Consider the following 27,074-nt stretch of genomic DNA (forward strand, 5'->3'; position numbering starts at 1 on the left):
CTGTATGTCCTGCCCACATTGTGAGAAGATAAGATTTAACATTAACAGGCAGCCGTTGCTTAAGTGTCTCTCAAGCGTCAAGAGTCAAGGCTGAAGGACAATGAAGCTGGAAAGATAGCTCCTGTAGGGAGGAAAGTTTTCAAGTTGCCCATACAGCAACATCCTATATGAGGTATTTTAAATACAGCTTCCTCTGTCTCTTCAATTTTTTGGCAACACGTTTTCTTCCCATGGCTATGGCATGATGACTGAATTTCCTGGGAGCAGTTCCAATCGAAGCATGGGAAACAGAAAGGCACATTTACTGACATCTAAAAGTTCCATGCACTCTTGTTCTGTGTCTGTCTCTGTCTTCACACTGTTTCTCTCTCTGTCTCGAAAGCACTCTTCCATTCAATGCCTAGTCGATCGCTATCTTTGGCCTGCACTGGTGTGAACTTATTCAACTTGCTGCGCTCCATTGCGTTTTGTGACAGGTTTGTCAGACTGGTGTTTCTCTCTTTCCGTTCTCTGTTTTCCTCATCTGGCTCTCCATCTTCTTCTTCCGTCCTCTCCTCACCCAGCATGGCACTGCCATTGTTTACACATACACTAGCCCGTCGCACATCTTCATCAATGTTCCTCCGCAGCTCGCGGTTCTTGTTGCGTCTGGCCAGCTTGTTGATGGATCCACAGCGCAGGTTGAAGAGATTCTCCTCAGAGGAAGATGCTGTCTGTGGCGTTTGCTCACCACTCCCTTGATGGTCGTATGGCTCACAGGCCCCCTTCAGCCTCAGGTTGTTGAGCTTGGTGTCGATACTCTCCTGGGAGGAAGTCTTGAAGCGGCCGGCATCCAGGCTGGCGAACAAGGCCCGCTTCTCTGGAGACAGCATGTCCAGGGAGTGAGCTCGCTGTTCCAGGCCGAGCTGCCGGCGCTCCATGCTGCGGATGGTGGCAGCTCGCTGGAGCTTGTCATGGATCTCAACACTCAGGCGCCGCCGTGTTTCACGGAACTCTGCTCGAACATTTGCCTTCCATTCAGCAGCATGAGCTTTAATCTCCCCAACCTGGGAAAGACAGGAGTAAGAATAGGATCAGGAACAGATCTTGAAAGCACATGGGGTCATAATCATATCATAAAATTCAAAATCAACAAAATAAATATGTGATTGAAGCTTTTGACAAAGGCTATCTTATTTTTGCGAGCCCTGTACATATTTTCCTCTTCTGTGTCTTCAGTCTGGACACAGACTGGCAAAATCTCGGCAGCAATTAATAGCCAAATAAGAGAGCAGATGCAGAGGACGCAGTAACTCAGTAACCTTACATTTTCTGCCTCTCTAAGTTAATACTGAGCGGTGTAATTGAAGGAACTTCACCTCTTCTTTGGTCTTTTTAGACAGTACTCGAAGCCAGTCTCCAATCATGCTGAGGACGGCCGCAAAGTACGCCAAACCCACTAAGATCCAGAACCACACCATAGGCTTGTACCAGCTCATATAGGGGATTGTACTGTTACCACCTGCGGGGGAAAGAAAAGTACCAAAAATAAGTATTGATTGTTTGACAAAGTATTAATCTACATCATGACAGAAACAACAGTCCCTCGCATTGATCTACCTGCCACATAGTCTCCTATTCCCACTGTGGTGAGTGTTATCACAACAAAGTAGATGGCCTCCAGAGCGGTCCAGCCCTCAATGTGTTTAAAGATGACAGCAGGGATGGTGACAAAAACAATGCAGCCAGCCAGGATGAACAGGATGGTGGACGTCACTCTAATCTTCGTCTGGCTGATCTGTTTGTGTTTTTGCTGAGAAAACCAAACAGGAGATGATATTAGAACAATGCCAGCAAAAGAATTATCTAGTGATAGTGTGGCCAAAGGAACTAATACAAGACTATTAATGAAACAAATATGAAAGGGGTAAACATCACATTAAAAAATGGTAAATACGAATAAAAGAGAAACTAGCTTAGACGTATAACTCACCCTGAATATCTTCTCAACCCTCAATATGCTTTTCACAAAAATGGTGCCCAGCTGGTCACCAATCCCCGCCAACAAGAAACCAAAGAGAGGGATGCCAAATATGGCATAAAGGATGCAAAAGATTTTCCCGCGCTCCGTGCTTGGAGCTATGTTTCCATAACCTGTCACAAACAAGGAAAACACGAGGAAGAGCAGAGGAGAAGAAAAAAACAGTGAAGAAACATGGCAGAGCAGACGTGATGAAGAGGAGGCGGAGGAGGAGGAAGACTGTTAAGAGTAAGATGGCGATCAAGACTTTCTTATGCAACATAATCAATTGAAGCCCATGTGTTATACTTCTCAGTTCCTGTTGCAGTGATCTGCAGTAAATAAGCTTCTACAGAGACTATAATTAGGTTCCCCTTGGAGAAAATGTCATTAATTATGGCCCTTCAGTGACAAAGATACAATGAAGAGGCCGAGGAGAAAACAGTTACGTAACTTGAAGCTGGAGGTCTTATTTCATGTATTCTAACTTCTGATATTTAAACAGAATATACCTGGACAGAGAAGTAAATTAAGCCACTTAAAGCATCTGCACCGCAGTGTATTAGCAAATGCCCCTAAATGGAACTACATTTATTGTAAATGCTCAAGGCTTTGAGGCACCCAAAGTCACTTCACTTTCATTTTCTAATTTGTTTTTATCAATTACAGATTGTTAATAACTTGTTTGTCTTGGAGAAGGAGAAATGGTACGTAGAGAGTCATTGACATGAAGTAAATTGGCCTTGTCTACGTCAGCAGTGTCTGTTTTGTCAGTGTCCTTTATAACTTCACAGGATGTTAAATCACACAATATCACAATTAAAATATTAAAGTGAAATATTATCCCATCATTTCTATTTCCAGGTCTAGTGAGCTAATTTTGCAACTCATTAGAAATGAAAAATAAAATTCTGAATTAAATAAAAATGTCTATAACAAAAGCTAAATTATTAATTAAACTCAATTATGATGGTTCATTTATATCTATAATTACTTACATCATGATGTCATTTATTATTTGTTCAAAATGTAACACTTAGGCTTCCATAGTTTCTGATCACGTGGATAATTCCCATTTTACTGATTTTTGCCATCAACATTAGACTACAGACTAATGAATCGGTCACACCTCTGTGATAATACCTGATGCAACATAACAACAGCATATCTAACTCGTATAAGGGCATTAAAGAGTGGATTATTTAAAAATTTACCGATGGTTGTGATAACAGTGCCAGCGAAGAAGAAGGCACTGCCCAAGTCCCAGTAACTGGAATTGTAGGATGTGTCTCCAATAGGACTCACTCCAGCACTCACTGCATCTATGGCATGCTGCAAAGAGAAACATGAATAAATTACAACATTAATGGGGGAGGGAAATATAAATTATCCATTAATAATCCTTGACACAAAACTGTGATTACAAGTGGAACCGAGTGGATACGGTTACAATTGATTAAATCTGTCCAATATATTACATTTTACATATGCACACACATTATACAGATGTCAAATTATCTTGTGATTCACGAGAGAAAAGCGAGTTTTGCAGCAGAAATGTGTTTTCTTTCTTCCTCTTGTGGGAGTCCAGACTCACATGCTGGCAATCACTGTCCTTGAGTCTGGTCTTTTGTATTTATTTATGAAAATATCCACTGTCTGAAATAAGAATATGTGGAAGAAGTTTTAGTATTCTGCAATACACTATTTAATTATCTGCACAACAAAATGAACCACTTTAATGTCAATCTATGAAAACACTCCTCCTGCGGACATACAGTCGGTACGGTATGCATGAACATCGAGCACAAGATGTGTTCACATTATTCAGCGGCTGGATCGCATCTTGGAACTGTTTCTCCACTTGTAATTCTCACCCATTTTGCATGTTTTTACACTTCACGCTGACTAAATCTACATTGATTTTCATTTGCAGCAGAGAGCCCTTTATCGCCCTTTTTCTCTGTGTCAGCCTTTTTCTTCAGTCCCCAAATCTTCCTATTTGTACCCCCAGCTTGTCAAGGGAAACACTAGAAGCCACAATGATCTGCGTTTACTGCATCATTATTCTCAATGATCTCCTTCTAAGCACCATTATGTAGCAATGAAAAGCTAATCTACGATCTTGTGTTTTTTCTAAATTCCCTGTTTATGGTCATTTTAATCTTCGTGGAAAAGAATAGTTAGTATTTTACCTCTGAGCTCAAATAAACATCACCTCTGCTGACATAAAAGTGACGGATGCCTTTGGTAAGAAATAGCTTTGGTGCATTTAACAACATTCCTGGTCTTCATCTTCATTCAGGGCAACCCCCCAATCTATCCATGCAAGCTGTTAGTGAGATGTACGTCCATCTAATAAAATATGTATCTACTCTCGTGACATACATTTCAAAGCAGTGGAGGACTACTTCCACACACATCGATGCACATGTCTACTCATAATCTTTTATGTGATTACCTCAACTCCATCGGTTCTGATATCTAAAATTAGCCAATTATGCCATCATGCTTTTTCATAGGTTTTAGTAGAAACAGCTACTTTGTGGGGGGAAATCAGAGCGGTAATTATGTCATAAACCTCAAATAGCCTCAATCTGGAGTCAAGGGAGAGCTGAAAATAGCCTCACAATACATTTGAATACTTCATGCGAAGATCTATTTCTGTCTCTCCTCTTTTTCACAGCCAAGTTTACACTGCCTTAGAGATGTAGAAAATCCTCCTCCTCCACAGGCACTTTTGAGGCACGAGGATGCTGACTGACATGTGAAGCAAAGTGTTAATTAGGACGACAAATGGTGTTTTTGTTTCACAGGGGCTCTCCTCTATTTGTATTGCACAGAAGAATAAGCACACAGACAATGATGAAAACACACAATCACCACCAAATGTTGGCTAACGTGGGTTTTTCAGTTACATTTCAGGATTATTAGAGATAATTAGAGAGCCAGCTAAATCACGACAGATCTTTACCCTCTCAGTGTGTCTTTCTGCCTCACAGCAGGTGACGGTAGTGATCCATCCAGCATGGTGCCAAGCCCTCCTCTCTGCAACCCTCTCACCATCACTAATGTCTAATGCTTTGCCCTAACCACCTTGAAGCATTAAAATGACTGATTTGAATTGATCAAGACTGTTTGTGAGCAGAAGAAAAACAAAATGAGAAATTGAGACAAACATATCGCATTGTTTTGACATTGAAGACACGTTAGTTTCACAATTCTTGTTACTTAGAAGCACAGACGCATTACCAGCAAACTCACTATATAACTTGTTAGGTTTTATTTGTACGTAAAACCCATAGTCCAATATATGTATGCATAATATTTAACTTGAAATAGTACTTTACATTTATAGTTAAATGAGTAGATGCATTATGTTGCATTCCTAACATGTTCTGGTCAAACATTTGAAGACATAAGGGTCTATGATGTACACCTGTCTGTACATTTGCTGGTGCACATTGTGTAGACCCCTGAGGAGCTGATTCCGCGTTACCTACTACAATAGGACATTGGTTGCGTGTTCTGACGTGGATTTACTGCAGGTAGCTCAGTGTTTGTAAAATTGCATTTCAAGTTAAGTGACTCATCAATAAATGAGGCTTGAGTGGTGTCAATACCAGCGCAGCTTCACATTGAGCCAAAGTGTGAGTCATTCCGAGGGCGCAGGAAAAGCCAATTATGTCTGCTGCTTTGGTGGGTGCACAGTGGGTAGATGGACAGCGCAGATACTGAAGCAGACATGAGGAGGTCAACAGACGTGCATGGACACACATACACATCGCCAAAACATGTTGTTTAGCAAAGTTTTAGGATATTTTCTTGTCTTTGGCCTCACACACACACACACACACACGGTTGCCATTTTTCTGTCAACTCGTCCACCAAACAGTTCGACAACAGTGAGTCACCGCTGCTGTGTCACCGCGGAGGATCTTCGTCGAAGTGACAGGCTTGACACAGTACGAACAAACCGATAACAGAACATGTTAAAAGACCAGACAACTCTTTGATGGAGTTATTGTGAAGAAGCATGTCCTTAAGGCCTTTTTTTGACACCACACAGAGTGAAAAAAGTTATTTGTCAGTTTGAGTTTCACACATGGCATGATAATCGTTATATTTTTTTAAATGTTGGGAAATGCACTTTCTTGCGACAAATATGAAGCTACATTCAGCAGGTAACAAAATCTGCCTACCAGCACCTCGAAAACGAATTGTATACCTTTGTATATCATTTAATCTGGACACAAACAGAACTGTAAAAATTACCAAGTTGGGGTTTAACAGGAGGATAAGTCACTGTTCCAAGCCAGAGAAGAGTCTGGCACATACTTCAGTCAGTGATCATCAACATCATGTATCAGAGTAAATTGAACCTTTTCTCTGAGCCATAGAATATAGTCGTGGCCGGCGATCTCAGAGGCAGGGCCGCTTGATGACGGAGGTGGGCCGGCCCAATGCCGTCGGCCTACCGGGGATTTCCCCGGTGTCCCCTATGGCCAGTCCGCAGTACACACCCTGGAACTGCACAACAGCATCGCTGAACTTTTTTTTAAGGAGAGCGGATGGACTTTGTCTTTAATGAACAGCATCTTTTTGTGTTGTGTTGTGTTGATGTGTCTATGGTGCTGTTTTAAGGGGTTGGGCTGGTCAGGTGTGTCAGTCAGGACGCACAACATCACCGAGGCGAGGTTGGAGGCGTACGACCGAGAGGCTCTGCTGGGTAACTGTACGTTGCTTGGCGGGGTGTTGAAGTGGCTTCGAGGGTCGGTCCCCTGGTCTCTCCCCCAGCCCAGAATAGCGCTCCGTAAAAGCGCATTGCTGAACGGGAGCGTCTAACTCATCTAACTCTTTGCAGAAAAGTGTATATCTCAACATGACAAAGTATTCTCATAATACATTTAATTTGTCAGAGCAGGTGTAATATTAAACATTTGTTCTGGGAAAACATGGTGGATTAGGGTTAGGGGTTAGGGAGTTAGGGTTAGGGACACATCGTCATACGTTATGTCTTGTGTCTTTGTCCGGGAGACAGTCTGGTCTATGATTCAGCTGCTGCTACTAGTGCTGCTGCTTCGAGCAGCAGTAGGTCTGCAACTGCTGGCCTGTGCAATGAATAATTGATTCCCCCAGGACCACAGGCCCACCATGCTAAAGGTTTTATTTCCACACGTCTCCTCAGGAAATACTGTCATTGATTTTTCTTATTTTCTTATTTTACAAACTCATGATAGCACTTTTGTGGTTCAAAGGTGAGCGCTACAAGGGAAAGAAGAAAAATAAATGATGCTTCTCTGAGAAAAAATAACGCCGCAAACGTGGGTGTGGAGAAGGTGAGAGAGGCAATCCAATATTCCCTGAAGCAGCATTGAAGAAGCTACTGTCGAACGGAGCCATTCCAGTTAAAAGTGGAGTGCACCATATGCCGTGTGGTTGGTTAACTCTTTTGGTTGATTTTAAGCTCAAGATAATAGGAGGCGTCCACTGTGGCACGAACGCACATCTTTTATTTACTATTCTCAGACTACAAAAACATGGAAAGCAAATTATTGGGTACTACTGTCGGTAAATAGGATTTGCCCTTAAGTCTTTGTGTCACAAACCCTTACTTTCCAAAGCAAATAACCAAAATTGTTGCAGAATACTCCTCTCTTTTCGTTAAACATCCTCTGCAAAGAGTTGTTTGACTGAGCTCAGCCCTGCTTTCTTCTATCACCGCACTCCCTGACGAATCAAACTTTCCACTCAGCAAACTGCACGACTGACAAATCTCCAATTATTTTCCAATCCCGCTTCCAGTTGCACATGTTAGCTTGATGTAGTGACCATGAAATCTCGACCTATCATTCTAGGTGTGATATCAGAGAGGGGTATGAAGCTGGCGCATACCCTGTGTGATAAAGCAGCTGACACCATGAAAAGACATGCGCAGTACAGTCATGATGTGATAGGAATTATAATTTATTTTCACGATATGCTCGTTATCTGGTCCAGTTTAGGTATTGGTTGAGAATAAAAGCTTCTCATGCCATGTTGGTGATGTGGAACAGAAACAGCATGCTTCAGGTCGGTCATCTTAAATTAACCACAGTTTGAGGGTTGTCAGTCATGTTTTGAGCTGAGATCAAAATGAATCATTCTTATAGATGAAATATTTGTATTTCATGATCAAACAAGTATCAGGGTCACTCAGCTGCTGAAATAGTCCTTGATCTTTCAACCCCTTAAGTTTGACTAAATGTCTTGTTAAAATAGAAGATACAACACACACACTTATGGTAGAAGACAAAGAAACTTGTCTTCAAACGTTTTCAGTAAAGACAACAGTGCTCTTGTGGCCATGAACTAGCTTCTTTATTTAAATCGTGTGGGTGTTAAGGCCTCGCTCTGGAATTCCATGTATTAATGCATTTATTATGGAAGGCACATGGCATTCATATATATATATCTCAATAAAGAGACCAGTGAAAAACTAAGGGGTTGTGTTGATCTCACTGACTGGAATTTGTTTTTTTATGATTACCTGTGGAGGAAGCAGACAAACTTCAATACCTACCGGATAACAGAAAGAGTGGTGTATGTGGTAGGGCCTGGAAACAGTTGTAGCACTATTTTTCTGTTTTTATTTTGTGATCTTTATTTATTGAGCGATGCCGTGACCTTGTATGTTTCATACTGTGAGGAGACTATCACTCCCATCCAAACAAATAACTCTTCATCTAACCAACAAGAAATGGGTCACCAAGGAGATGGAAATCTGCCTGGTTCAGAAAAAGGAGACAAACTAATTGAAGGAATTCAGGGAGAATTCAGAAGAAAGGCCAAAGACAAGATGGAGTGGAAATGTGTAGTACAAAGGAGGCATGACAGGGGTTAAACATTATGATGGGTAGAGCCCCCAAACCTGCCTCCAAAGCAAAATGTGCAGCAGAAGATTTAGGTCTGACTCTTTTAGACACCTGGACTTCCCACACCCTCAGACTGTATTCATGGATGTATCCTCTGCTTTTAATACACACAACCCTACTGCACCGCATAGTGGAGCTTCAGGTCAACACGGCACTGTTTTTTGGATTAAGACTTTTTGACATGACAGGCAACAACAGGTGCTTGTAAATAGTTTTAAATCCATAAGTAAGTTGATTTTGAACACAGGGCACCCCAAAGTGTTTTATACTTTATTATTTTCTCTCTTTTCGCCAACAACTCTCTCCTGGTCCAGTGACCGTCACCAATGCTCTGTCTGAATACCATCAGGCAGTAAAAAAAAACCTTGTCCCGATATTTCAGGAAAGCTCCCTCGTGCTCAACATCACCAAAATCCAAGAAGCTGTGCTGTTGGAGCTGAGAGAAACCAGGCCCACAACAACAACCTCTTTTCCAACCCCTCAGGATCATTTCAACACCTTGGGACGGAGATAGACAGCTCCTCCTTTTCCCAGGCCTCCGCCTCAGAGTCCTAGAAGTAGTGTCTCCACCTGCTGCGAAAACTAAGGACTGTGGCAGTATGGTCATTGTAACCCTGGTTTACAGGACTCAAATTGAATCCATTCAATGTATCCATCCATTCATCCAAAATAACTCCCTATTGTGCTATTGTAATACACAATGTAGGTTGTTTGCACATGAATTGAAGACACAATTCCTTGATAATTATCCACTCTGCAGCTGCAATACAGCTTAAAGGTCACGCTGACTGACCTTATTTTTGAGGATAAACATCCAGACAGGTTTTTGCCCTTTCCTTCAATATTACTTTACCATCCTGTTATGTCACATAAAACTGCACGTGCTAGCATGTACTGTACAGTGTGTTTCCCAACAGATGTGAAGTGTCACAGAGAATTATGGGGATCTCTGTATTGACCCTGAAGGTATTAATGTGCTTCCTGCTGAAGGAGGAACCTGCCTCTAAGTCTGCTCTTGACATTTCCCCATCAATGGTCCTCATCCAGGGTGGCAGAGAGTAGTATCTTATCATCGTAATATCTTATGATGGTGCTTTAGTCACTAGACACATACCATATATAATGTCTATGAATCCGCATTATTAGTGCAATGACAACACTTTTAGTCAAAAGGTTTTGACTGAGTTCACTTTAAACCTTCAAATTAGAAGAAAAAAAAAATGAGAAGTACAATACAACAATCCAGCTGGGGGCTGACGAGACTTGAAAACCATTAGATACATCCACTCATCTGTAAACTCATCTGTCAACTTAGAACTGGGTTGTTTTACAGTAGTAGAGTGGCTGAATAGTAGACTTAACCAGCCCAAGTTAACGCTTATATAATCAGTAATAATGATGCCTGAAGGAGAAAACAAACCAGCCAGGTTCATTCTTGACCTTTAGGCCTTGTTCTTGACTCAAAGGTTGATTTATTAGCTTTTCTGAGCTTTCAACTGCATGTCATACTCTTCTTTAATGAATGGAATAGACACAGGTGTCATCATCAATGCTTACTGTCACGTGACTTTATCTAATACTTGATTTAATATCATTGCACTGTTGATTGTCATTGATTGTTGATTGTTGTTTGTCTCGTCTAACGTCTCATGTCTAATGTATGCACCTTCCGCCTAGAAAAATTCCTTGTTTGTGTAAACATTCCTGGCTAATAAACGGTTTCTGATTCTGACGTTCCTACAGTAATGCGATGAACCCTGAGCTATTCCATTCGCTGATGACGACCAAGAGCTAGTAAGGAACGCTTTAAACCTGCAATAACATATTTTTTACCACTTGTGGGCAGCCACATAGCAATTAAGGAGCAACATTATTATTCATTTTGACAAATGTTTTCCCATTGATATTTCATACATTGTTGTTATTCAAATATAAATTCAAGCTGATTCAAGTCAAGGCTAGTTTATCATAGATAGAATATAAATAATCTTTGAAATCAAAACTGTTCTAAAAGAGTCCACTAAAAACTAAAAATGCTTTACTCAACATGTGTTATGTATCAAAACAAACATGACAGATGTTGAATAACACGTTTTATGTGGAAGTGAGCTATTATTCAGCAAAATTCTGCAGCAGTCGATGAAGGCTGAATTTGCTGAAGGACAATCTGGACATAATACAATTGGCATCCAAGCTTTTCAAGATCATGTAGCAAGTTAATGAAACCAGACTTAATTAGCCCAAGACCATCTAATTACCCCTGATAGCTATCATCAGCTAGAAAACTGTTGCTACTAAGGTAATTTATCTTACTCTCTACTTCTTATCTACCAATCAAATGGAATGACACACTTATTCATCATATCCTTTTCATTGATTTCATCTTTATCTTCCATCCAGTTTTAAATTAATCTGGACAATGATGAAAAGACTAAAAAAAATGCAATGTACAATTCCAGGGATGTAATGTAAATGGGAATACAATGTCTCACTTCATCGGAAACTCCAAAAGCTAATCTCACCTTGATGAGTGCCTCCAGCTCATCGGGAGTAACACAGTGGTGTTTCTTCAAGAACAACGCCTTCTCCAGAGTGATGCTGTTCTTCTGGTTGCTCTCAAATGGCTGCTCCAGTGCCCTGAAGGCCAGACCTCCACACACCAGGTAGAGAACGACCACAATGAACACCGCCAGCACCGTCTTCCACTTCATCACTGAGTGGAGCGCTGCGGCCACGCCGTCGCAGCTGGCATCCATGCTGGCCACCACGCTGGCAGAGCGGGAGGAGATGGACAGGCGTGGCAGTGGACAATGACCATTGGCCTTAGGTTCGCAGCCCATGGGGTTCTGCATGGTGGCCACACTGGCCTGGACCAGACTCGACTTTGCCATGCCAGACTGGACCTTTTTGGGAGGGACCAAGTTGGTCTGGACCGCCACTAGGAAAGAGTCAGAGAAAAGAGAAGATTCATTTATCTGTTGTTTGGCTTTCTGTTAGAGGATACTAATGGAGTGATTCTAATGATTTTTCGGCTGAAGGCTCTGAATCTGTCACAGACTGAATAGGAAAAATGTGAAGGCAGACTGAGTTTAGAGAAAAATTGTCTGAGATGTTGTTTTGTCGCCAGTTTTATCAGCTTTTGAAGTGAGTCTGAAATGATTAAACAATGTTCATGTGTTTACAAATCCGTATGTGTTTGTCAAATAATTTGTGCAATAACTGAGAAGAGAAATGCATGAAATGAATTTAACTACAATAAAAATATTGCATGTCAAATATAGTAACAAATATAGAAACAGCAAAGGTACACTCGTTACAAGTACTCGTTAAAAAGTACAACTATACAACTTTTCAATGTTTCGAACCCAAATCATCAGGCACTGAAGTATCAAAATTGATTGCGTAACTCCGTACCTGAGGAAGAGTTTAAAACATTGTATTTTTACTAAATGTTATGAAATATTTTAAAGGGAGTCCTTTTATAGCAGAAATCACAGCCCGGGTTTGGGCTCAGCACCAGGACAAGATAGACATAAGTCTGTTTTGCACTGAACACTATGCATATACACAAGCTTGCTAGCCATGGAACGTCTATATCCTCCTGCATAAAGCATTAGAAAGTGATTTCCTTCTATTACTCTGAACTAGTAAAGGGATCTTCCCAAAGCCGATACTCCTCAGCTATCAGCTAAAAGGCTTGTTATCCAGCCTACATTGTCAATGCTACCATCTCAACATCTTCACATGCTGAGAATATGTTTTGGGTTCTACACATAGTAGCTTTTATTCCTGCTAAATGAAGCCTCAGACATCAATGCAGAAAACCTTGTGATCTAATTATTGTAATGAATGAAAAACCTTTAAAAACGTGAATTAGGGTGAATAATCAAATGACTGTATGTATATAACATGGATGTACATGCACAATAAGGCAAAGTAAGAATAAATATTTTAAAAACACGGACCATTCAAAACCCTTCTAGTATTGCTAGGTGGAGGTGAAAATGTAGTCATCCTTTTACTGAGAAGCAGGATTTCATTTTTCTAATAGACTGTAAAAGCCACTTCTGCATTGGTTTCATAATAAAATACATGGGCGCTGGAACAGGTCAACCAAGTGGCAAGCAGCACTATGGAGGCTGCCAAATCTAGAATTCTGTAATGTGTATAAAGCATTGTATGAGCTATTCGAAGCTCCGGCCTTCACCCCTGATGCCCCCTTCTCACTCTCAGATTGGAAAGCATGGCGTGCCTCAGAGTCATGGGTGGAGCCTGTTGTTTACAATGATGCAACTCTTGTAAATATAGGAATACACAATAGAAATGTTCTCGAGAGGCTTTCTTTTGTTTAATGGGATAGGATCACATATGGGATATGCTAAGTAAAATGTATGCACATCTCCCACCCTGATGAGTCAAGGGCATCCAGGAAGTGTCTCATTGTCTGATCCAAGCGCTATGAATCTTGTTATTGCCTGAGTGAGTACCTTGAGTGAATCAATAACAGCAAAGTGATGTCAAAAGCCCTGAAAGGTGCAAAACTGCCACTTTCAATTCATGGTGCAAGCCTTTAAGTGTGGTGGCTGGCTAATTTTAGAACATGGGATGTATTAGAAAATTAAGAGATGAAGCAGCAAAAAATATCACCTTCTGTATTTGGTGCAGTCATTGTTGACAAATTGAACTGAGGCCAAAACTAGTCTTACTGAGACATTAAGTGCCTTTCATCTCCTCTTGTGCGTGAGGGAAATGCAATAAATCAGCTCTATGCAGCAGGGCAGCTGCAGATATACCCTGTGATAGTTCAGAAAGGTGGATTAAATTAACTTTAGTCCAGCTACGTGGTCAAAAAAAACAAAAACTACAAGACTTACAATCACAAATAAAAGAATATATGTGTATATCTAAGTTTAAAACCAAATCTAAATTGTGATGAACATGATTTGTGTTGCATTTCTGGTTTTTTAAAGGCTGTGTGGCATTCATCTCAAATCCTTTTCAGACTAGTGAATTTGCTTCATATTGATGTTTCCTAATTAAATAAGACCTGAGTGGAACGCAGTATCTGATTCTCTCTCTCTCTCTCTCTCTCTCTCTCTCTCTCTCTCTCTCTCTCTCTCTCTCTCTCTCTCTGTCTCTCTCTCTCTCTCTCTCTCTCTCTCTCTCTCTCTCTCTCTTTCTCTCAGCCCTCACTCTCTGTTTCAACATGTGTGTATGACTGGAGACTCAGGTCCATACAAAAATGGAAACCAAGTATGTGGACGCTAATGAGGATTTAGATGACGGCAATACAATGTTGCATCAACCATTTACGACACGGGCACATTTGCGGTGGTACACTGGAAATACTCAGTTTGTCAACATTTCAGCATGACCGCTGCATATTGTGTGTACACCGCATTATTTACCCACTGTAGACGTAATGATAAACATGAGGGCACATTTTGGTTTGGTTCAGGTCGGCTCCTGTGTCATATGGAACTAGATATATTGTAGGCATTAACTCACGAGCTGAGACTCAAAACCAAATTTCACCTGTTCTGAATCACACATGAAGGCCTTACACAAAAACTAATTTCAAAATAAAACTGAAGAAGTACAATGAATTTAAATAGAAACACTTATTGTGTAATATTAGAGAGCACAGATGAAGGGCAATATACTATTTGCTATAATTCATTTAGTACGTGGTAGTCTCTGAAAATAACCCATGTCTGGCAGTCGCAATCTCTAGACAACAACTTTAAGTGCTTTTATTTTTAACACATTTTCCGGTTTTGTCCTGGTTATTCCTGCCAGCTTGAACCTCTGTTTCCAGCAGCGTTTCTCTGCACAACTGAGCACAGATAATGGAGAATAAAGAAATACCCTCCAACCGCTTTGTCTCGTTTTTGCAAAATAGAAACATAGATTAAGAGTAACCACAAAGTCAACTGAACAAAATAATGAATACGAAATTGTACACAACTGTTCAAGCCTGTGAATAATGCAGCATGTTGCAATGTATTGTGCCTCATGCTATCTCCATGAGAGGGTGCTGAGATCAGGAGTAGCCCATTAAAATAGCCTATCCAAAGTTATCAGACAGTATAAGAAAGCAGTATTCACCAACCTTGTTCGGGGTCCCAGTTAACTTGTTTCCTTGGGCTTTCTATTGGAAATTTCATCTTTATTTTTGTTCTCAATCAAATCGTGAGGAAATTTTGTTCAATCCAATTTTTAAAATAAAGAAAATTAGCCAAATTACGAGGAATTCTCCCACATCTTCGGCACAACATGTTTTCGTGGACGTGGGCGTAAATTGTACGGAGGAATGAACGCATCGCAAAACCGCATTGTCTGCCTCTGCTGTCCCCCCTCCTTTTTTTCTCCACCTCGCTTGGACGCGCGGTGTTTGTCTTAAATATACTGGTGAGACATTTCACTGTCGCACCGTTCGGGGGAACACCCCACATCACGTTTCACACTCAAACATACACAGACACACACACCCACACCGGTCCGGTCCACAAACACCAGTCAGTGTGTCCAAAACAGCAGCAACTCTACCCATGAATGCGTTACACCGGCAGCAAGAACAACGGGGGTGGATGCTCTCCTCCCTTCCATTCCCAAAGCGCTACACTCCATCTGCATTTTACTGTAACTAGCTGGAGGAAATTTGCCTCTAGCTTTGCATCAGCCATTTTAATACAATTTTGTATCATCCGTTTTTGAATACTCACTCTTTTGTGTATCCCCAAAACAGGATTATCCTCCCATCGTTTAGCAACTGGCGACGGAGCACATGGCGCAGGGCGTCAAGTGAGAGTTGTACGCCAAATCAGCAGCAGACTTAAACCATGACATCATGCACATGTAACAGTGCATTATTTATGAACTTCTATCTCTGGATAAGTCACCTCCTCCATCCCGTCAGACCCCCTGTACTAAGTCAGGTGATGTGACTGACCATTTTTGGAAGCAATTTATACCCCCCCAAAAAAAATCAGGATATACATTTCAGAGTTACCCTAGGCGTGTTGCCTATAACTCAAAACGTGTCAATTGTGTATTGATTATGTAGCCAAAACGTCCTACAGGTGTTGTACGTTTTCCAGTTTGAATTTAAGTTTTATTTGAAGAACCATACTATTGTTTTGCATATTTCTGTCTAATTTTTGTTGAATGTATGTAATAATGTATGTGATTTAAATGAAAAAAACACATACATTTCATTATTACCGTATTATAAATGCTCTGCAGAAATGTCATTTTTTTGTATTTCTTCACAGTGGTCAGTCATATTTTTACATTTTGTGTGCAGTATTAGATTAAATAATCTAGCTGCTAATGTATAGTCCAAGCATGATTGCTTTTTTTAGGCTTCTAATTATTAAAACCCTTCAAAGTTGTTACATCCTAATAGCCTATTTCCTTATTTGGCTCTAGACAAAAAGCAACAATAGTTTACAAGATCACTTTGAACAACAGCCATGAGAGCCATTTGCTCTTGGCTTATATGAATATGAAATCACACAAACACACACACACACACACATTTCTCCATACACACACATTATTGTATGTATAAACTGGCCTGCAGAGCTCCATAATACAGCAGCAATGCCCATCATAGAAACCAGCAAAATAGCATATTTGCCCCATGTAAACATGAGAAAATAGCTCAAACTGGATAATCATTTTGAAGCCAGGCTCTAAATTGAAAGCCTGAGATAAAAGAACGTATGATTTTATACTGCGATGGTCGTGGGATCAGAAATTGTGGATTTAATGGGGGACATTTTCATCTTTGAAGAGCTCGGTGTCTGTATTATTAGAGACTTATTATTGAAGCTGAGGTTATTTTTCATTTGGAGACAGACGTCTTCGAGAACCTTGTTGTCGTTCTTCACATGAAGAGACTTCTTTGGCCAGTTCATCTTGCATCTGTTTGACTCTTGTGTGCATCAGCTGGACTTCTGTCTGCTGGCTCTGATGCATCTCAGCTAAGCTCTTCGTATTGTCGTTTTAAAGTGGCCTCAAACTGTTGGTTCTTGTCCATGTGTCCATGTGACATGTGGAGTTAAACTAAATCTGAATAGGTTTTTGTTTTTTACTACACTTTTAGACAGATGTAACTGGTACGAATTTGTTCTACTGCATTGCATTGCAATAATTGCTGCAATAAAGCCATATTTAATAGCATAGTTCCACCTGTGCTTGTTATGACAAGCTATGAAAAAACTCCTTGAATTTGATTAATTTGGAAACAATAAAGAAACAAGATCAAGGATCAGGGTAACAACATTTATTCAGGCAGCAAAATGGCATGAAATCCTTTTGGAACCGAAAAGGTTTACATTTGACAAACTATACGTTTTGGTCCTTGCCAATTTGACATTAATTGTCTCAGTCAACTATTTTTTCAGCTCATCATAATAAAACATAGGCTATAGCCCTGTTTTACTCCTGTATACAAGGATAAGCCCACTAGGGTTAACAAGTCCTTAATAGCACGAGACATTATTGCAGCATGGGGTATTAATAGATGAAGTTACAATCATTTGTACCTTTTAAACTTCTCAAATCAAACTCTTAAACACTGACAAAAACAAGCATGAATTGATTTGTGGTTGGGGCTAACTATACTGTTCAAAGACTCACACTACCATTAGGTCATTTACAATCGTTTGTTGGTGAATGACGTTAGGGGTTAAAAGGTCTATCAAACAATGCAAGGACCATGACAGAATTAACAATATGCTGCTGACAGAATGTTTCCGTGGTGGACACACTTGAATCAGAATGTATATTTGTTGCACTCTGTGTCATTCACAATGGTCAGTTTTTCACACACTCACATTATTGCTTTGCTGGTTTTGTTTTTCAGCAGGCCAGATGGTGGGTGTTTACTCAAACCTGTAATAAACAAGATATAGGTACCAGTATATATGTAGGACCCTATGGAGCATGGATGGCACACAATTATAATGATAGATACATGTTTCTGTTCCACAGGCCTTGAAATCTTTTTTCAATCCTGAAATTAGCTGATGTCTCAGCACCTCTTCTGGTGAAGATTCTGGTGCATTATTAGGAAGAAGATTGTATAGAATGTCGTGCAGGTAAAGCCTGTCTAACCCTGCTCTTAATTGGTAAACACAGGCGCTCCAGTGGCCTACATGACATTGGGGTTTAAGACCAGCTGGGACAATGGCTTTTTCCTGCAGTTTATAGGCCTCAACCTGTTTGTCAAATGTTCAAAAGGTGGCTCCAAAAACATCAAGTCCACACTTGGATGAAATAAAGCCACACATTTATTGGATGACAACTATTATTAATAAGCATTCATATAGGATTTTATTGAATTCTGAGTCAAATATTTTTGGCATGTTATTTCAGTTAACTTTTGTGTGTGTATTTCAGTGGCAGGTGTGTGTATGTGGCTATGAGATGGGGTAGGTGGTTTGAGGCGGGACTTTCCTTACGCAAAAACGTGATGACGAAGGCAATCATAGCAACCAGCATGGCGACGGAGAAGCTTTGCTTCGCCGCCCAGCTGCTTATAAGCTAGTTTTAGGCTGTCGCCTTTCCGTTACTGGATTATCTTTCAGCGTTAACATGTTTACAGTTAAGTACACTGTTGTTCCTCGATGTATCCAAGCGCTGCCGTCGCTGCTCCACAATATTCCTGCGGAAAATGGGATACGATGAGTTTAACATTACCATGGAATCCAGAATAGGTATGCAACTACTATTAGCATTAGCTAGCTATCTAGCTTAACTGTTAAGCAGCAGCAGGAAACACAATCAACTTGTTTCGGCTGTTATCTGAAGATATACTCGCTGATATGGCTTCCATTTCATGTTGACAATGGTCAGCCTTTTACATTACTCACATTGCTTGTTCTCAAGACTTTAAAATGCATAACCAAGACAGTGAATTGTATCACTATGATTCAGTTAAAGTTAACGTTACTTTATGTAGGTAACGTGAGAACGGTACGTTTACAAATATATAAAAAGGTGAACATAGTAAATGACATGAAGCTTTATGCACCAAATGTTTGCTTGATAATTGAAATAAGTATCATAAATGTATTGAAACGGTTGAGTATTGTTGTATTGTATTACTCCACAATGGGAGTAGACATGTCCATATCTATCTATCTATGTTTATTTTAGGGAGTGTATCGTCTGGATCTAGGTGCAGCCTTGGTGTGAGAGACAAGAATTTAAAAAGTAGCCGTAAGTATTATTACAGTATGTGCTGATATTATAATGAGAATTAAGTCTACTGAGTTTTACGGAATATTGTATGTTGTTCTCTGTGTTGCAATTTTAGCTTTCTGCACTCCCTCCTCCAGCAAATTGACACAGTCCATCGTTAAAGACCACATGGTGTCTCATTACAAAAAGGTTTACTCAGCTAAAGGTGAGCTACATGGCAGGGATACACTATGATTTTTACATTGACATTCAGTAGAACACACCTATTCAGTTCATGGATATATAATATCCTATGTCTTGAGTGGTTAAAACCTATATCTCTATTGCATAATAATTTGATAAAAAATCTGTTGTGATTTTCCAACTTTGCCTTGTTCCACAGCTGCCATTGATGCCTCAGTACCCAAAAGCTTGATACACAATGTCAAGTGTAAGTACTCATTCGTCAAATATTAAATGATGACTCCAGCCATGACTCATGACTCATTTTAGGACACCTGCAATGGTTTTTAATCGCAATTATAATTACTTTAAATGCTTTCTATGTAACCACTAACAGTTAGGTATTGGTGTCTCAGGTGTCTCTTTTAACTCACTATAGTTGAAGACATGAATGTCTGCTGTCACAATCGCTCTGGTGTGCAGTGAGTATTTGCCTATTTTCGACTATTTTCTGTGTCTATTCACTTTGTCATTGCCTCTTTACAGACAATGACCAGATCCGACAAGAGCGGTTGAGGAAAAGGGGGCGTCCTCAGTCGGCCCACTCTCTCTCACAGACGAATAGCAGAGCCTCCTCCTCTTCATCCCAGGTATGAAATCAAGACTTGTGTGTTTCTCATTGCCGTATATGATGCCAGCTGATCTTATACAGAAACTATGGCATTGCCTCCTGACCAGGAAACTTGATTATTTCAATACAACATCTTTGCTTTTCAGAGTAGATTATCTGTGCAATATGATGACAGACCCTACCTCTGCTCAAGGAGTTCCACGGTCTCCAGCCCAAGGTTCATCTCCTCCTTCCATGCCAAGGAGATAGTTTATCCATCATTCAAAGTTGGTTCTCAGAACCATTCTCACCACATTCACCCAGCATCAGAAATACAATACCATAGCCCAGAGGCAACATCACACAGGAAGCAGTCAACATGTTCACTGGGAGCTTCAGGAGATCAGAGTTGCTACAAGACTTTCCAGGACCCTGGCCAGAAGACGTACAGCGGAGACTTGCTCCAGAAACATTCACAGCACTTTACCCATGACAAACCTTTCACCCCTAAGACCTTGAAATCAGAAAAGAGTTCATACCTGTCGCAATATCGCTACTACAGAGCACCACGGAGGAAACCTACTCAGGATAGCACCAACTCAAGATTAATGCGACAGGAGACATATCATGGAAGGTACTTACCAAACATCTCAGTGTTACAACAATAGATGTGCAACGTGTGTTCTAATGTGTTCAAAAAAATTTAATTATATTCTTTTTATGCAGCACAAAACCCAAGGAATGCACACAGGACATTTCTGAGCCATCTCAGGTAAATTTGAGGATTTTCTAATGCATCTAACAATAGCAAGACAGTGTTAACACTTTACTGTTTAATTAACTTATCCATGTATTGACTAATATTTTTTTAATCTTGTTAAAGTGGTTGGATGCATATTCAAATGTGTTTCCTCACATTTTTGGTGATAAATAATCATGGCTTTGGTGCTTTCACTGCACTTTTCAAAAAACACTTAATATATACTGTATATGATATGGTTTATGCAAGGCCTAAACACTGATCCTTGCCTTATGGTCACATAATAATTTTAGTGAAGATGAGTGCAACAAGTTTAGTCCGATGACAACCTGTGGCACAGCATTCAAATAAAGATTGTGCAGTATACTTGTTTGTTTATGTCAGGAATCCTTGTGTGGTTTTATTCTCCCTTTAAACCATAAAGAAAGGCCACATAAATAATTTGCTCATGAGACAGCCTTGACAATGTTGTCTCATTTTGCTGTCCTTTTGTTTTACAGGGATTTAATACAGAGCATGAGTGGTCTGAAGATGAGTTCAATGGCACATATTTCTCAGCATCTCGGCAACAGAGTCGAGCAAACCAGAGCCGAGAACAGGATTTTTTTGACTCCTCATCCAGGTAAAATCATGAAGGGGAACTACAATGTTGCATTTAAAGCATAATGTAAAAATAATGTGAAACAATAATGTAAGTTTAATTTGTTTAGGCTCTCACCAAAAGGCAGGAAATCTCCCTTTATGAAGAGTGTATCTGCAGAGTAAGTCCTCTTTGCTCACGTTAAATCCTCATACTGCTTTCAATTCATATGATAGAAAGCTATTACCATGTTTAAGGATTTGACAATACTGAATCTTAAAAACCATAGAATGAATAATGTCTCCATGAATTTAATTATTATCATCTGTTGTTAAACAGTGAAGAAGAATTAATGTACCTTGAATTTATCTCTGCGGTAACGGAGGACATATTGTCGAGGGCGCACATCTCTGACAGGTTTGTCATTTTGTTATGACTATTTTCTACACTCTGACTATGAACTACAAGATTGTGCTTTATGTTAGCTTTCAGAGGTTTACAGCACACGTGCAGCCTGAATGGCACTTTCCTAAAAGCTATAAGTGTACAATCATGGAGTATATGGTTAAACAGTTGCTAGTGTCATTGTCTGTGTTTTTGTCCTCTGCAAGATTCCTAGACCGGGTCATAAAGCGCCATATCGACATGAATCGGCATCAGCTTGATGTGGTGAGTGGCCTATATAACTCATGCAGAATATCAAATATGTCAAGCAAGTCTTGTTTAAGTGTTAGGGTCATAGCTTGAAGTAAAGACATGAAAACATTTTAAAAGGTTGTTACAAAGGACTCTTCAATTTCTTCTCAAGCTGCATTGTTTTTGGTCTTAGGGTAAAATGCGCCACCTTCTGGAAGTGCTGCGTAAAGACTTTGAAGAGCCAACCAACACATCCACCTCTAGTACGGAGCCTGAAAAAAATGAGAATGATATACTTGATTCATTCCTACCACATCTGGAATCAGGGAGGAAACAAGTGAAGACCAAAAAGGGCAGTTACCTGTTCCCGTATGCATCAGTAATCACACACTGCAATTCGCCAGATAATGCTGATCCCCTGCTGGTGTCTACACCTTTATGCTCTCCTGAGACGACTGCGGTCTCACCAACTAAAGCAAAGGAAGAGGAAGGCATAGAGGACAATCGGGAGAGCGGCACTGGCTCTCCTTGGCTCAGTGAGCATGTTCCTGATAATACAGGAATCAGTGATGAGGACCATCAAACTCAAATTGGCACTACTGAGACGAGCAAAGATGTCAGCAATGAAAACCATGAATACAACACTATAACCAGTGAAGAAGGAGTTCATCAAGACCAAGCTGAAGTTGGTTATGATGGACAAACTAAAGAGCTTGAGGATCTTGGAAGAAGTTTGTCAGAGTCGCTTCATGTGTCTAGCAATACACACCGCGACAATGTGGAGACGGCCACTGAGCAACATACAGATACAGTTGCCTCGGACAGTGATGATGAATTCTGAGCTTTGCTGAATTCAGAGCTCAAAGGTCCTTTTTAATGTTTTTGTTACCATGTGAGTCTTTTTCTAGAGAGAAATGTAATGAAACAAAAAATGACTGAAAGTCTAGTAAATGGGAATTCACAAGTTGTGTATTCCATGTTTTAAAAGCCCCACCAATATAGTGTTGTAGTTCTAATCTGCTTTTTTATATTTTTACATAAGCATAAGGACATTTTCATATAAGCAAACTTTTTTGCAAGTACACCAGAGAAACATATTGACCGTAGTGGTTGAGCTCCAATTGACCCACAGAGTAATGCTCTATATATTTTCTAAACTAAGATAACTAGTATGATTATCAACTTTGCAAAGGATAGTCCATAGCTCTACACTAATGTCATACGGTGGGATTAGTGGCATCCTTTAGTTTGAGTGGATTGCAGTGGTGTGTCCAGTCAGTTTTAAGTATGTGTGCAGCTGCTGTTTACATTTCCAGATTTCTAGAAAAAAATGCTTTTGTTGTAAGGAAACTTTCATTTATCAGTGTGTTTTATTTGACATATGCCTCTGAGATGTAGCTGCTAGTTGACTGTCGCCAGAAAGTGTCTTTACAACTGCAATAAATCTTCTATTCTTGTGATTCTTGTCTCTGATTATTGAGACTATATAACAAACGGGTTACTATTCAACCTGCGGCCAGCAACAAAACGACCAATATTAGCGTTTGAAGACAGTAACTTGAGCCATTTTGCAATCAATTAGGGATTCAAAAAAGAAGGACATTGGTTTCTCCAACTATTGAGACATAGTTGCTGTGTTTGTCTTTGCCATTGACAGTGTTGCTGATACTTTAGATTATATGTGCATACCTCTATTTACAGTATTAATATGCACACACTGCATGAAATTGGTCTCTTAGCCTTCAAGTCAATCCTTCTTGGTGAAAATGTTTTGTTTTGTAGATGTGATGTGTATTAAAAGACCAAGGCAATGAGCAACCAGTGTTGGGGGTAACGTGTTACAAAGTAACGGATTACAGCAACGACATTACTATAATAGGTAACGAAGTAAAGTAACGCATTACACTCAAAATATTGGTAACTACACCACTTTACTAGACCTCAGTAACGCGCGTTCCTGCGTTACTCAAGACATTTTTACCAGTCCGAAAAGTTCTCTTTTAGTGGCGCGCGAGTCACGCGACACTTCCTGCATGAACAACCTATCACAGAACTCCGATCTGAGTGATTTGAGTGACGTAGCTGCTGGTGCGTAGAAGGAGTGAAAGCGGGAAATGGATGAGACGGAGTTCCCGGATCCAACTGGGAGGTTCTCTCCAGGTTCCCTAGGATTAAGGATACTGCAAAGCAATACAACACTCCAATACCATCAAGTGCACCTGTCTTTAATGAAGTGGAGCTTCTAATGAGGACAGGACACGTCTGGTATGAACAGAATCACTTTACTGGTGAACTGCAGTATTACAACTGTTAAAGCATTGAGAACGCGCTCTTGCACCCGACATGTATATATTTTCCACACGTAACATCAACATTAGTTAGCGTCAACAAGCACGTATCATTGTACTTTCTGCCTTCAAAGTAAAAGATCTTCCTGTTTACATGCTCTTCACAATAAGAGTAAATCATGTAATAAAACAAGTTACAACACTGTCGAAAGGCTTTTCAGCCTTGGCAGTATTGTTCTGACCCCAAGGAGGAACAGGCTGTCGGATAAAATATTCCAGAGACTTTTACTCATGCGATACAATCGCTATTTTGAAGAGTAGAGAAAAATGATAAACTTCATAGGATATAGTGCACTTTCTGTTTATTTAGGCAATGATGAAGTGGATTTTCTGTTTATTTAATTGCATTTTCAGTTTCTATTTTTTGGGTTAAGTGCATTTCTGTTTCTATTTTATGGGAAAAAGTGCCATTAATTTTTATATTTTTCTTAAACCACTACAATGATTCCTATAACAAGCTGGTTTTGTTCTTAGGAGTCGGCCCCATTTGGTTTAGTGGGGTCTCATGTTTCCAAAAGCCTGTTTTTAATGTGTTATGCTGTTTGACCTGAATGTCCCCACCATATACAGCCTCTTGTATCCTGTTGTTTGTGGATTTTAAAGTGAGGCATATTTCTTTGGTCAGACGGTGTGAACAGGGTTAATGTTCGTTCAAGTTAATGTCTGAGTTTATGCCATTTTGTTTTACATGTTTACAATTACAATACACTATGTGGAAAGGCTAAGAGATGCCCTTTATTGAAAATTGAAAATAAAGTGATGAAAGGGCCATGATCTTTGTCCAGGTATCTTTGTGGTTAATTTGGACATTTGCTTAAAAAAAAGGAAAGTAAAGTAATTAGTAGTGAAGTTACTTTTCAAATGCAGTAACTAGTAAAGTAATCTAGTTACAATTTTCAGAAATAACTAGTAACTTGTAACTAGTTACTTTTTCTGAGTAACTACCCCAACACTGTGAGCAACATTTGATTTTCCATAAATGTGTGACTGGCTTAAAGTGAGCGGGGTTTCTATGGCGACATGGTGAAGCTTTTCATCAGCTGAATCACTGTGCTCCCACTGCCTTATCTCTACTGCCTGAAGGCAGAGAAAAGCTCTGTGAAGATGGTACTTGCAGAAGCCATGCTATTAGGAATATCATGGTATATCAATATATATGAATCCCTATGTAACAACCTTCAGAATAGATAGATAGATTTCTGGCTTAGTGAATTTGTTTTCTTTCCACATAGTCTGAAAGAACACATGTTATGGTAGCCCAGAGCCTAATATTCGACATTGCTCAGTCCAAAAAAAACTTTCTTTTTATGAGACTGGTATGAAACGGTCAATTATTTCAGTTTGTTATGGCTCTGTAAATTACAAACAAAAGCTTTGCACTGTATTCAAAGCTCCAAGCAATTTTAATTGCGCACTAATGGAGATCTTTGCCAGGCATTATCAAATCACCACTACAAAGCAGAACAAGCGGCAGACACAAACACTCAGGTTGTGATCTGCATGATTGAGAGTCAATCTGGCCCAATAACAGCAGAGCGGAACGACGCTGTCGATACTCATGGGGGACAGAGCATGCCTCTATGAAAAAGGAACTATAAACATCAATATAAATATCATAAATCACAAATCATCTGGAGAAAAAACAGTATCCTATAAACTACTAAAAATACATAGAGAAAGATAAATAATAGCAATATATTGCTCTCCTTGCTAAGCATGAGAAGAACACATGCAATTTCTTCTAACCATATTCTTGTGTGCAAAAAATGTTTAATGTTCAGCTTCTCATTCGCTGATGCAGATGGCCAGATGCAGCTGCTGTGGAACTGAAAACATAACTGAAAGGAAGAGAAAGAAAGAAGTCAAGAGAACTTTGTTTCTAGCAAACTCTCCATTTTCGTCGTGAAGACCTATTTATTATTAACTATGACTTCACAGTCTCTTTCATTTTGTTTTTAATTTTTTTCAACTTATTATGCTATATTCTTAGCAGCCACAATGATCCAATCGCCTCTCAGGGAAACCAAATTAGAGTCTAAATTGAAACCTAAACTAAACTCTTTAATCATTGCATTATATTCTGTGTTTGAGATTACAGCTGTCAGTCGATGTAAAAGGTAAAAAGACAGGTCAGCGACTAGCAGGTCCAGGCAGCTGTCCCATTTCTGGCATTTTCACCGCTCTGCATTCCAGCTGTCTGATGTCATGGCTCTGAAAACTTCCATGTATCCCTCCGCCACGGAGGCACTATACGGCATTGTGAAGCTTGCAGTATATTATATCCCCCCCCCCCCCCCCCCCCCCCCCCCCCCCCCCCCCCCTCTCCCTACTCCTTCTCTCCCCCAAAAAGTGTAGTAAATCATATATTTTGTATATATATTCAAAAGCCAGAGTATACTCCAATATAAATCGGTGAGGTGTCCCTTGCTGAAGCGCAGTCATTATTAGAACTATAGAGCCGCGGATGGATACAGAATGCGCTTGTTGCTCTTCCAATCCCAGGAAGCGAAACACGCTCGGAACTTGAGTGAAGTGTCGGACCAAGAGGCATGGGGCGCTGCGTTAGTTTGGATCCGCAAACAAACTACTGACAATTGGGCTGTCTCCACTTCATACGATATCTAAACTTGATGGTAATCCGTTGAGTTTGATGGCGGAATCCCTCAGGACCGACTACTAGTTGGACTACAGATTTACATCTGATGGCTAACGGTAACGTTAACGTTTTTTTTTACCCCCAAAATATTTACCGGGCTACGTCAGCTTCCCAAGGGTGTCGTCTATTTACTGGAACATACGTTAGCGTCCTAGCGGTAAAGCTAATTTAGCGCTGGTTGTTTTTTAACGGCTGAA

General features: G+C 40.1%; 2 protein-coding genes across 2 annotated transcripts; one reads left to right on the forward strand and one right to left on the reverse strand.

Annotated features, from left to right (window-relative positions):
• Positions 1-353: 353 nt before the first annotated feature.
• kcnk10b (potassium channel, subfamily K, member 10b) lies at positions 354-15,080 on the reverse strand (the record flags this gene model as incomplete). The annotated part of the gene is made up of 7 exons (XM_079230406.1): positions 354-1,046; positions 1,359-1,501; positions 1,600-1,792; positions 1,973-2,133; positions 3,214-3,331; positions 11,436-11,851; positions 15,026-15,080. The coding sequence occupies 7 exons, from the start codon at positions 15,078-15,080 to the stop codon at positions 354-356; spliced, it is 1,779 nt and encodes a 592-aa protein (XP_079086532.1).
• Positions 15,081-18,595: 3,515 nt separating this feature from the next.
• spata7 (spermatogenesis associated 7) lies at positions 18,596-22,714 on the forward strand (the record flags this gene model as incomplete). The annotated part of the gene is made up of 12 exons (XM_079230441.1): positions 18,596-18,638; positions 19,081-19,143; positions 19,241-19,330; positions 19,508-19,555; positions 19,834-19,937; positions 20,065-20,531; positions 20,624-20,669; positions 21,158-21,279; positions 21,368-21,418; positions 21,577-21,654; positions 21,849-21,906; positions 22,067-22,714. The coding sequence occupies 12 exons, from the start codon at positions 18,596-18,598 to the stop codon at positions 22,712-22,714; spliced, it is 1,818 nt and encodes a 605-aa protein (XP_079086567.1).
• Positions 22,715-27,074: the final 4,360 nt, after the last annotated feature.

This window comes from Taurulus bubalis, assembly GCF_910589615.1.
Source record: "Taurulus bubalis genome assembly, chromosome: 1".
In the NCBI taxonomy this organism is placed as follows: Eukaryota; Metazoa; Chordata; class Actinopteri; order Perciformes; family Cottidae; genus Taurulus; species Taurulus bubalis.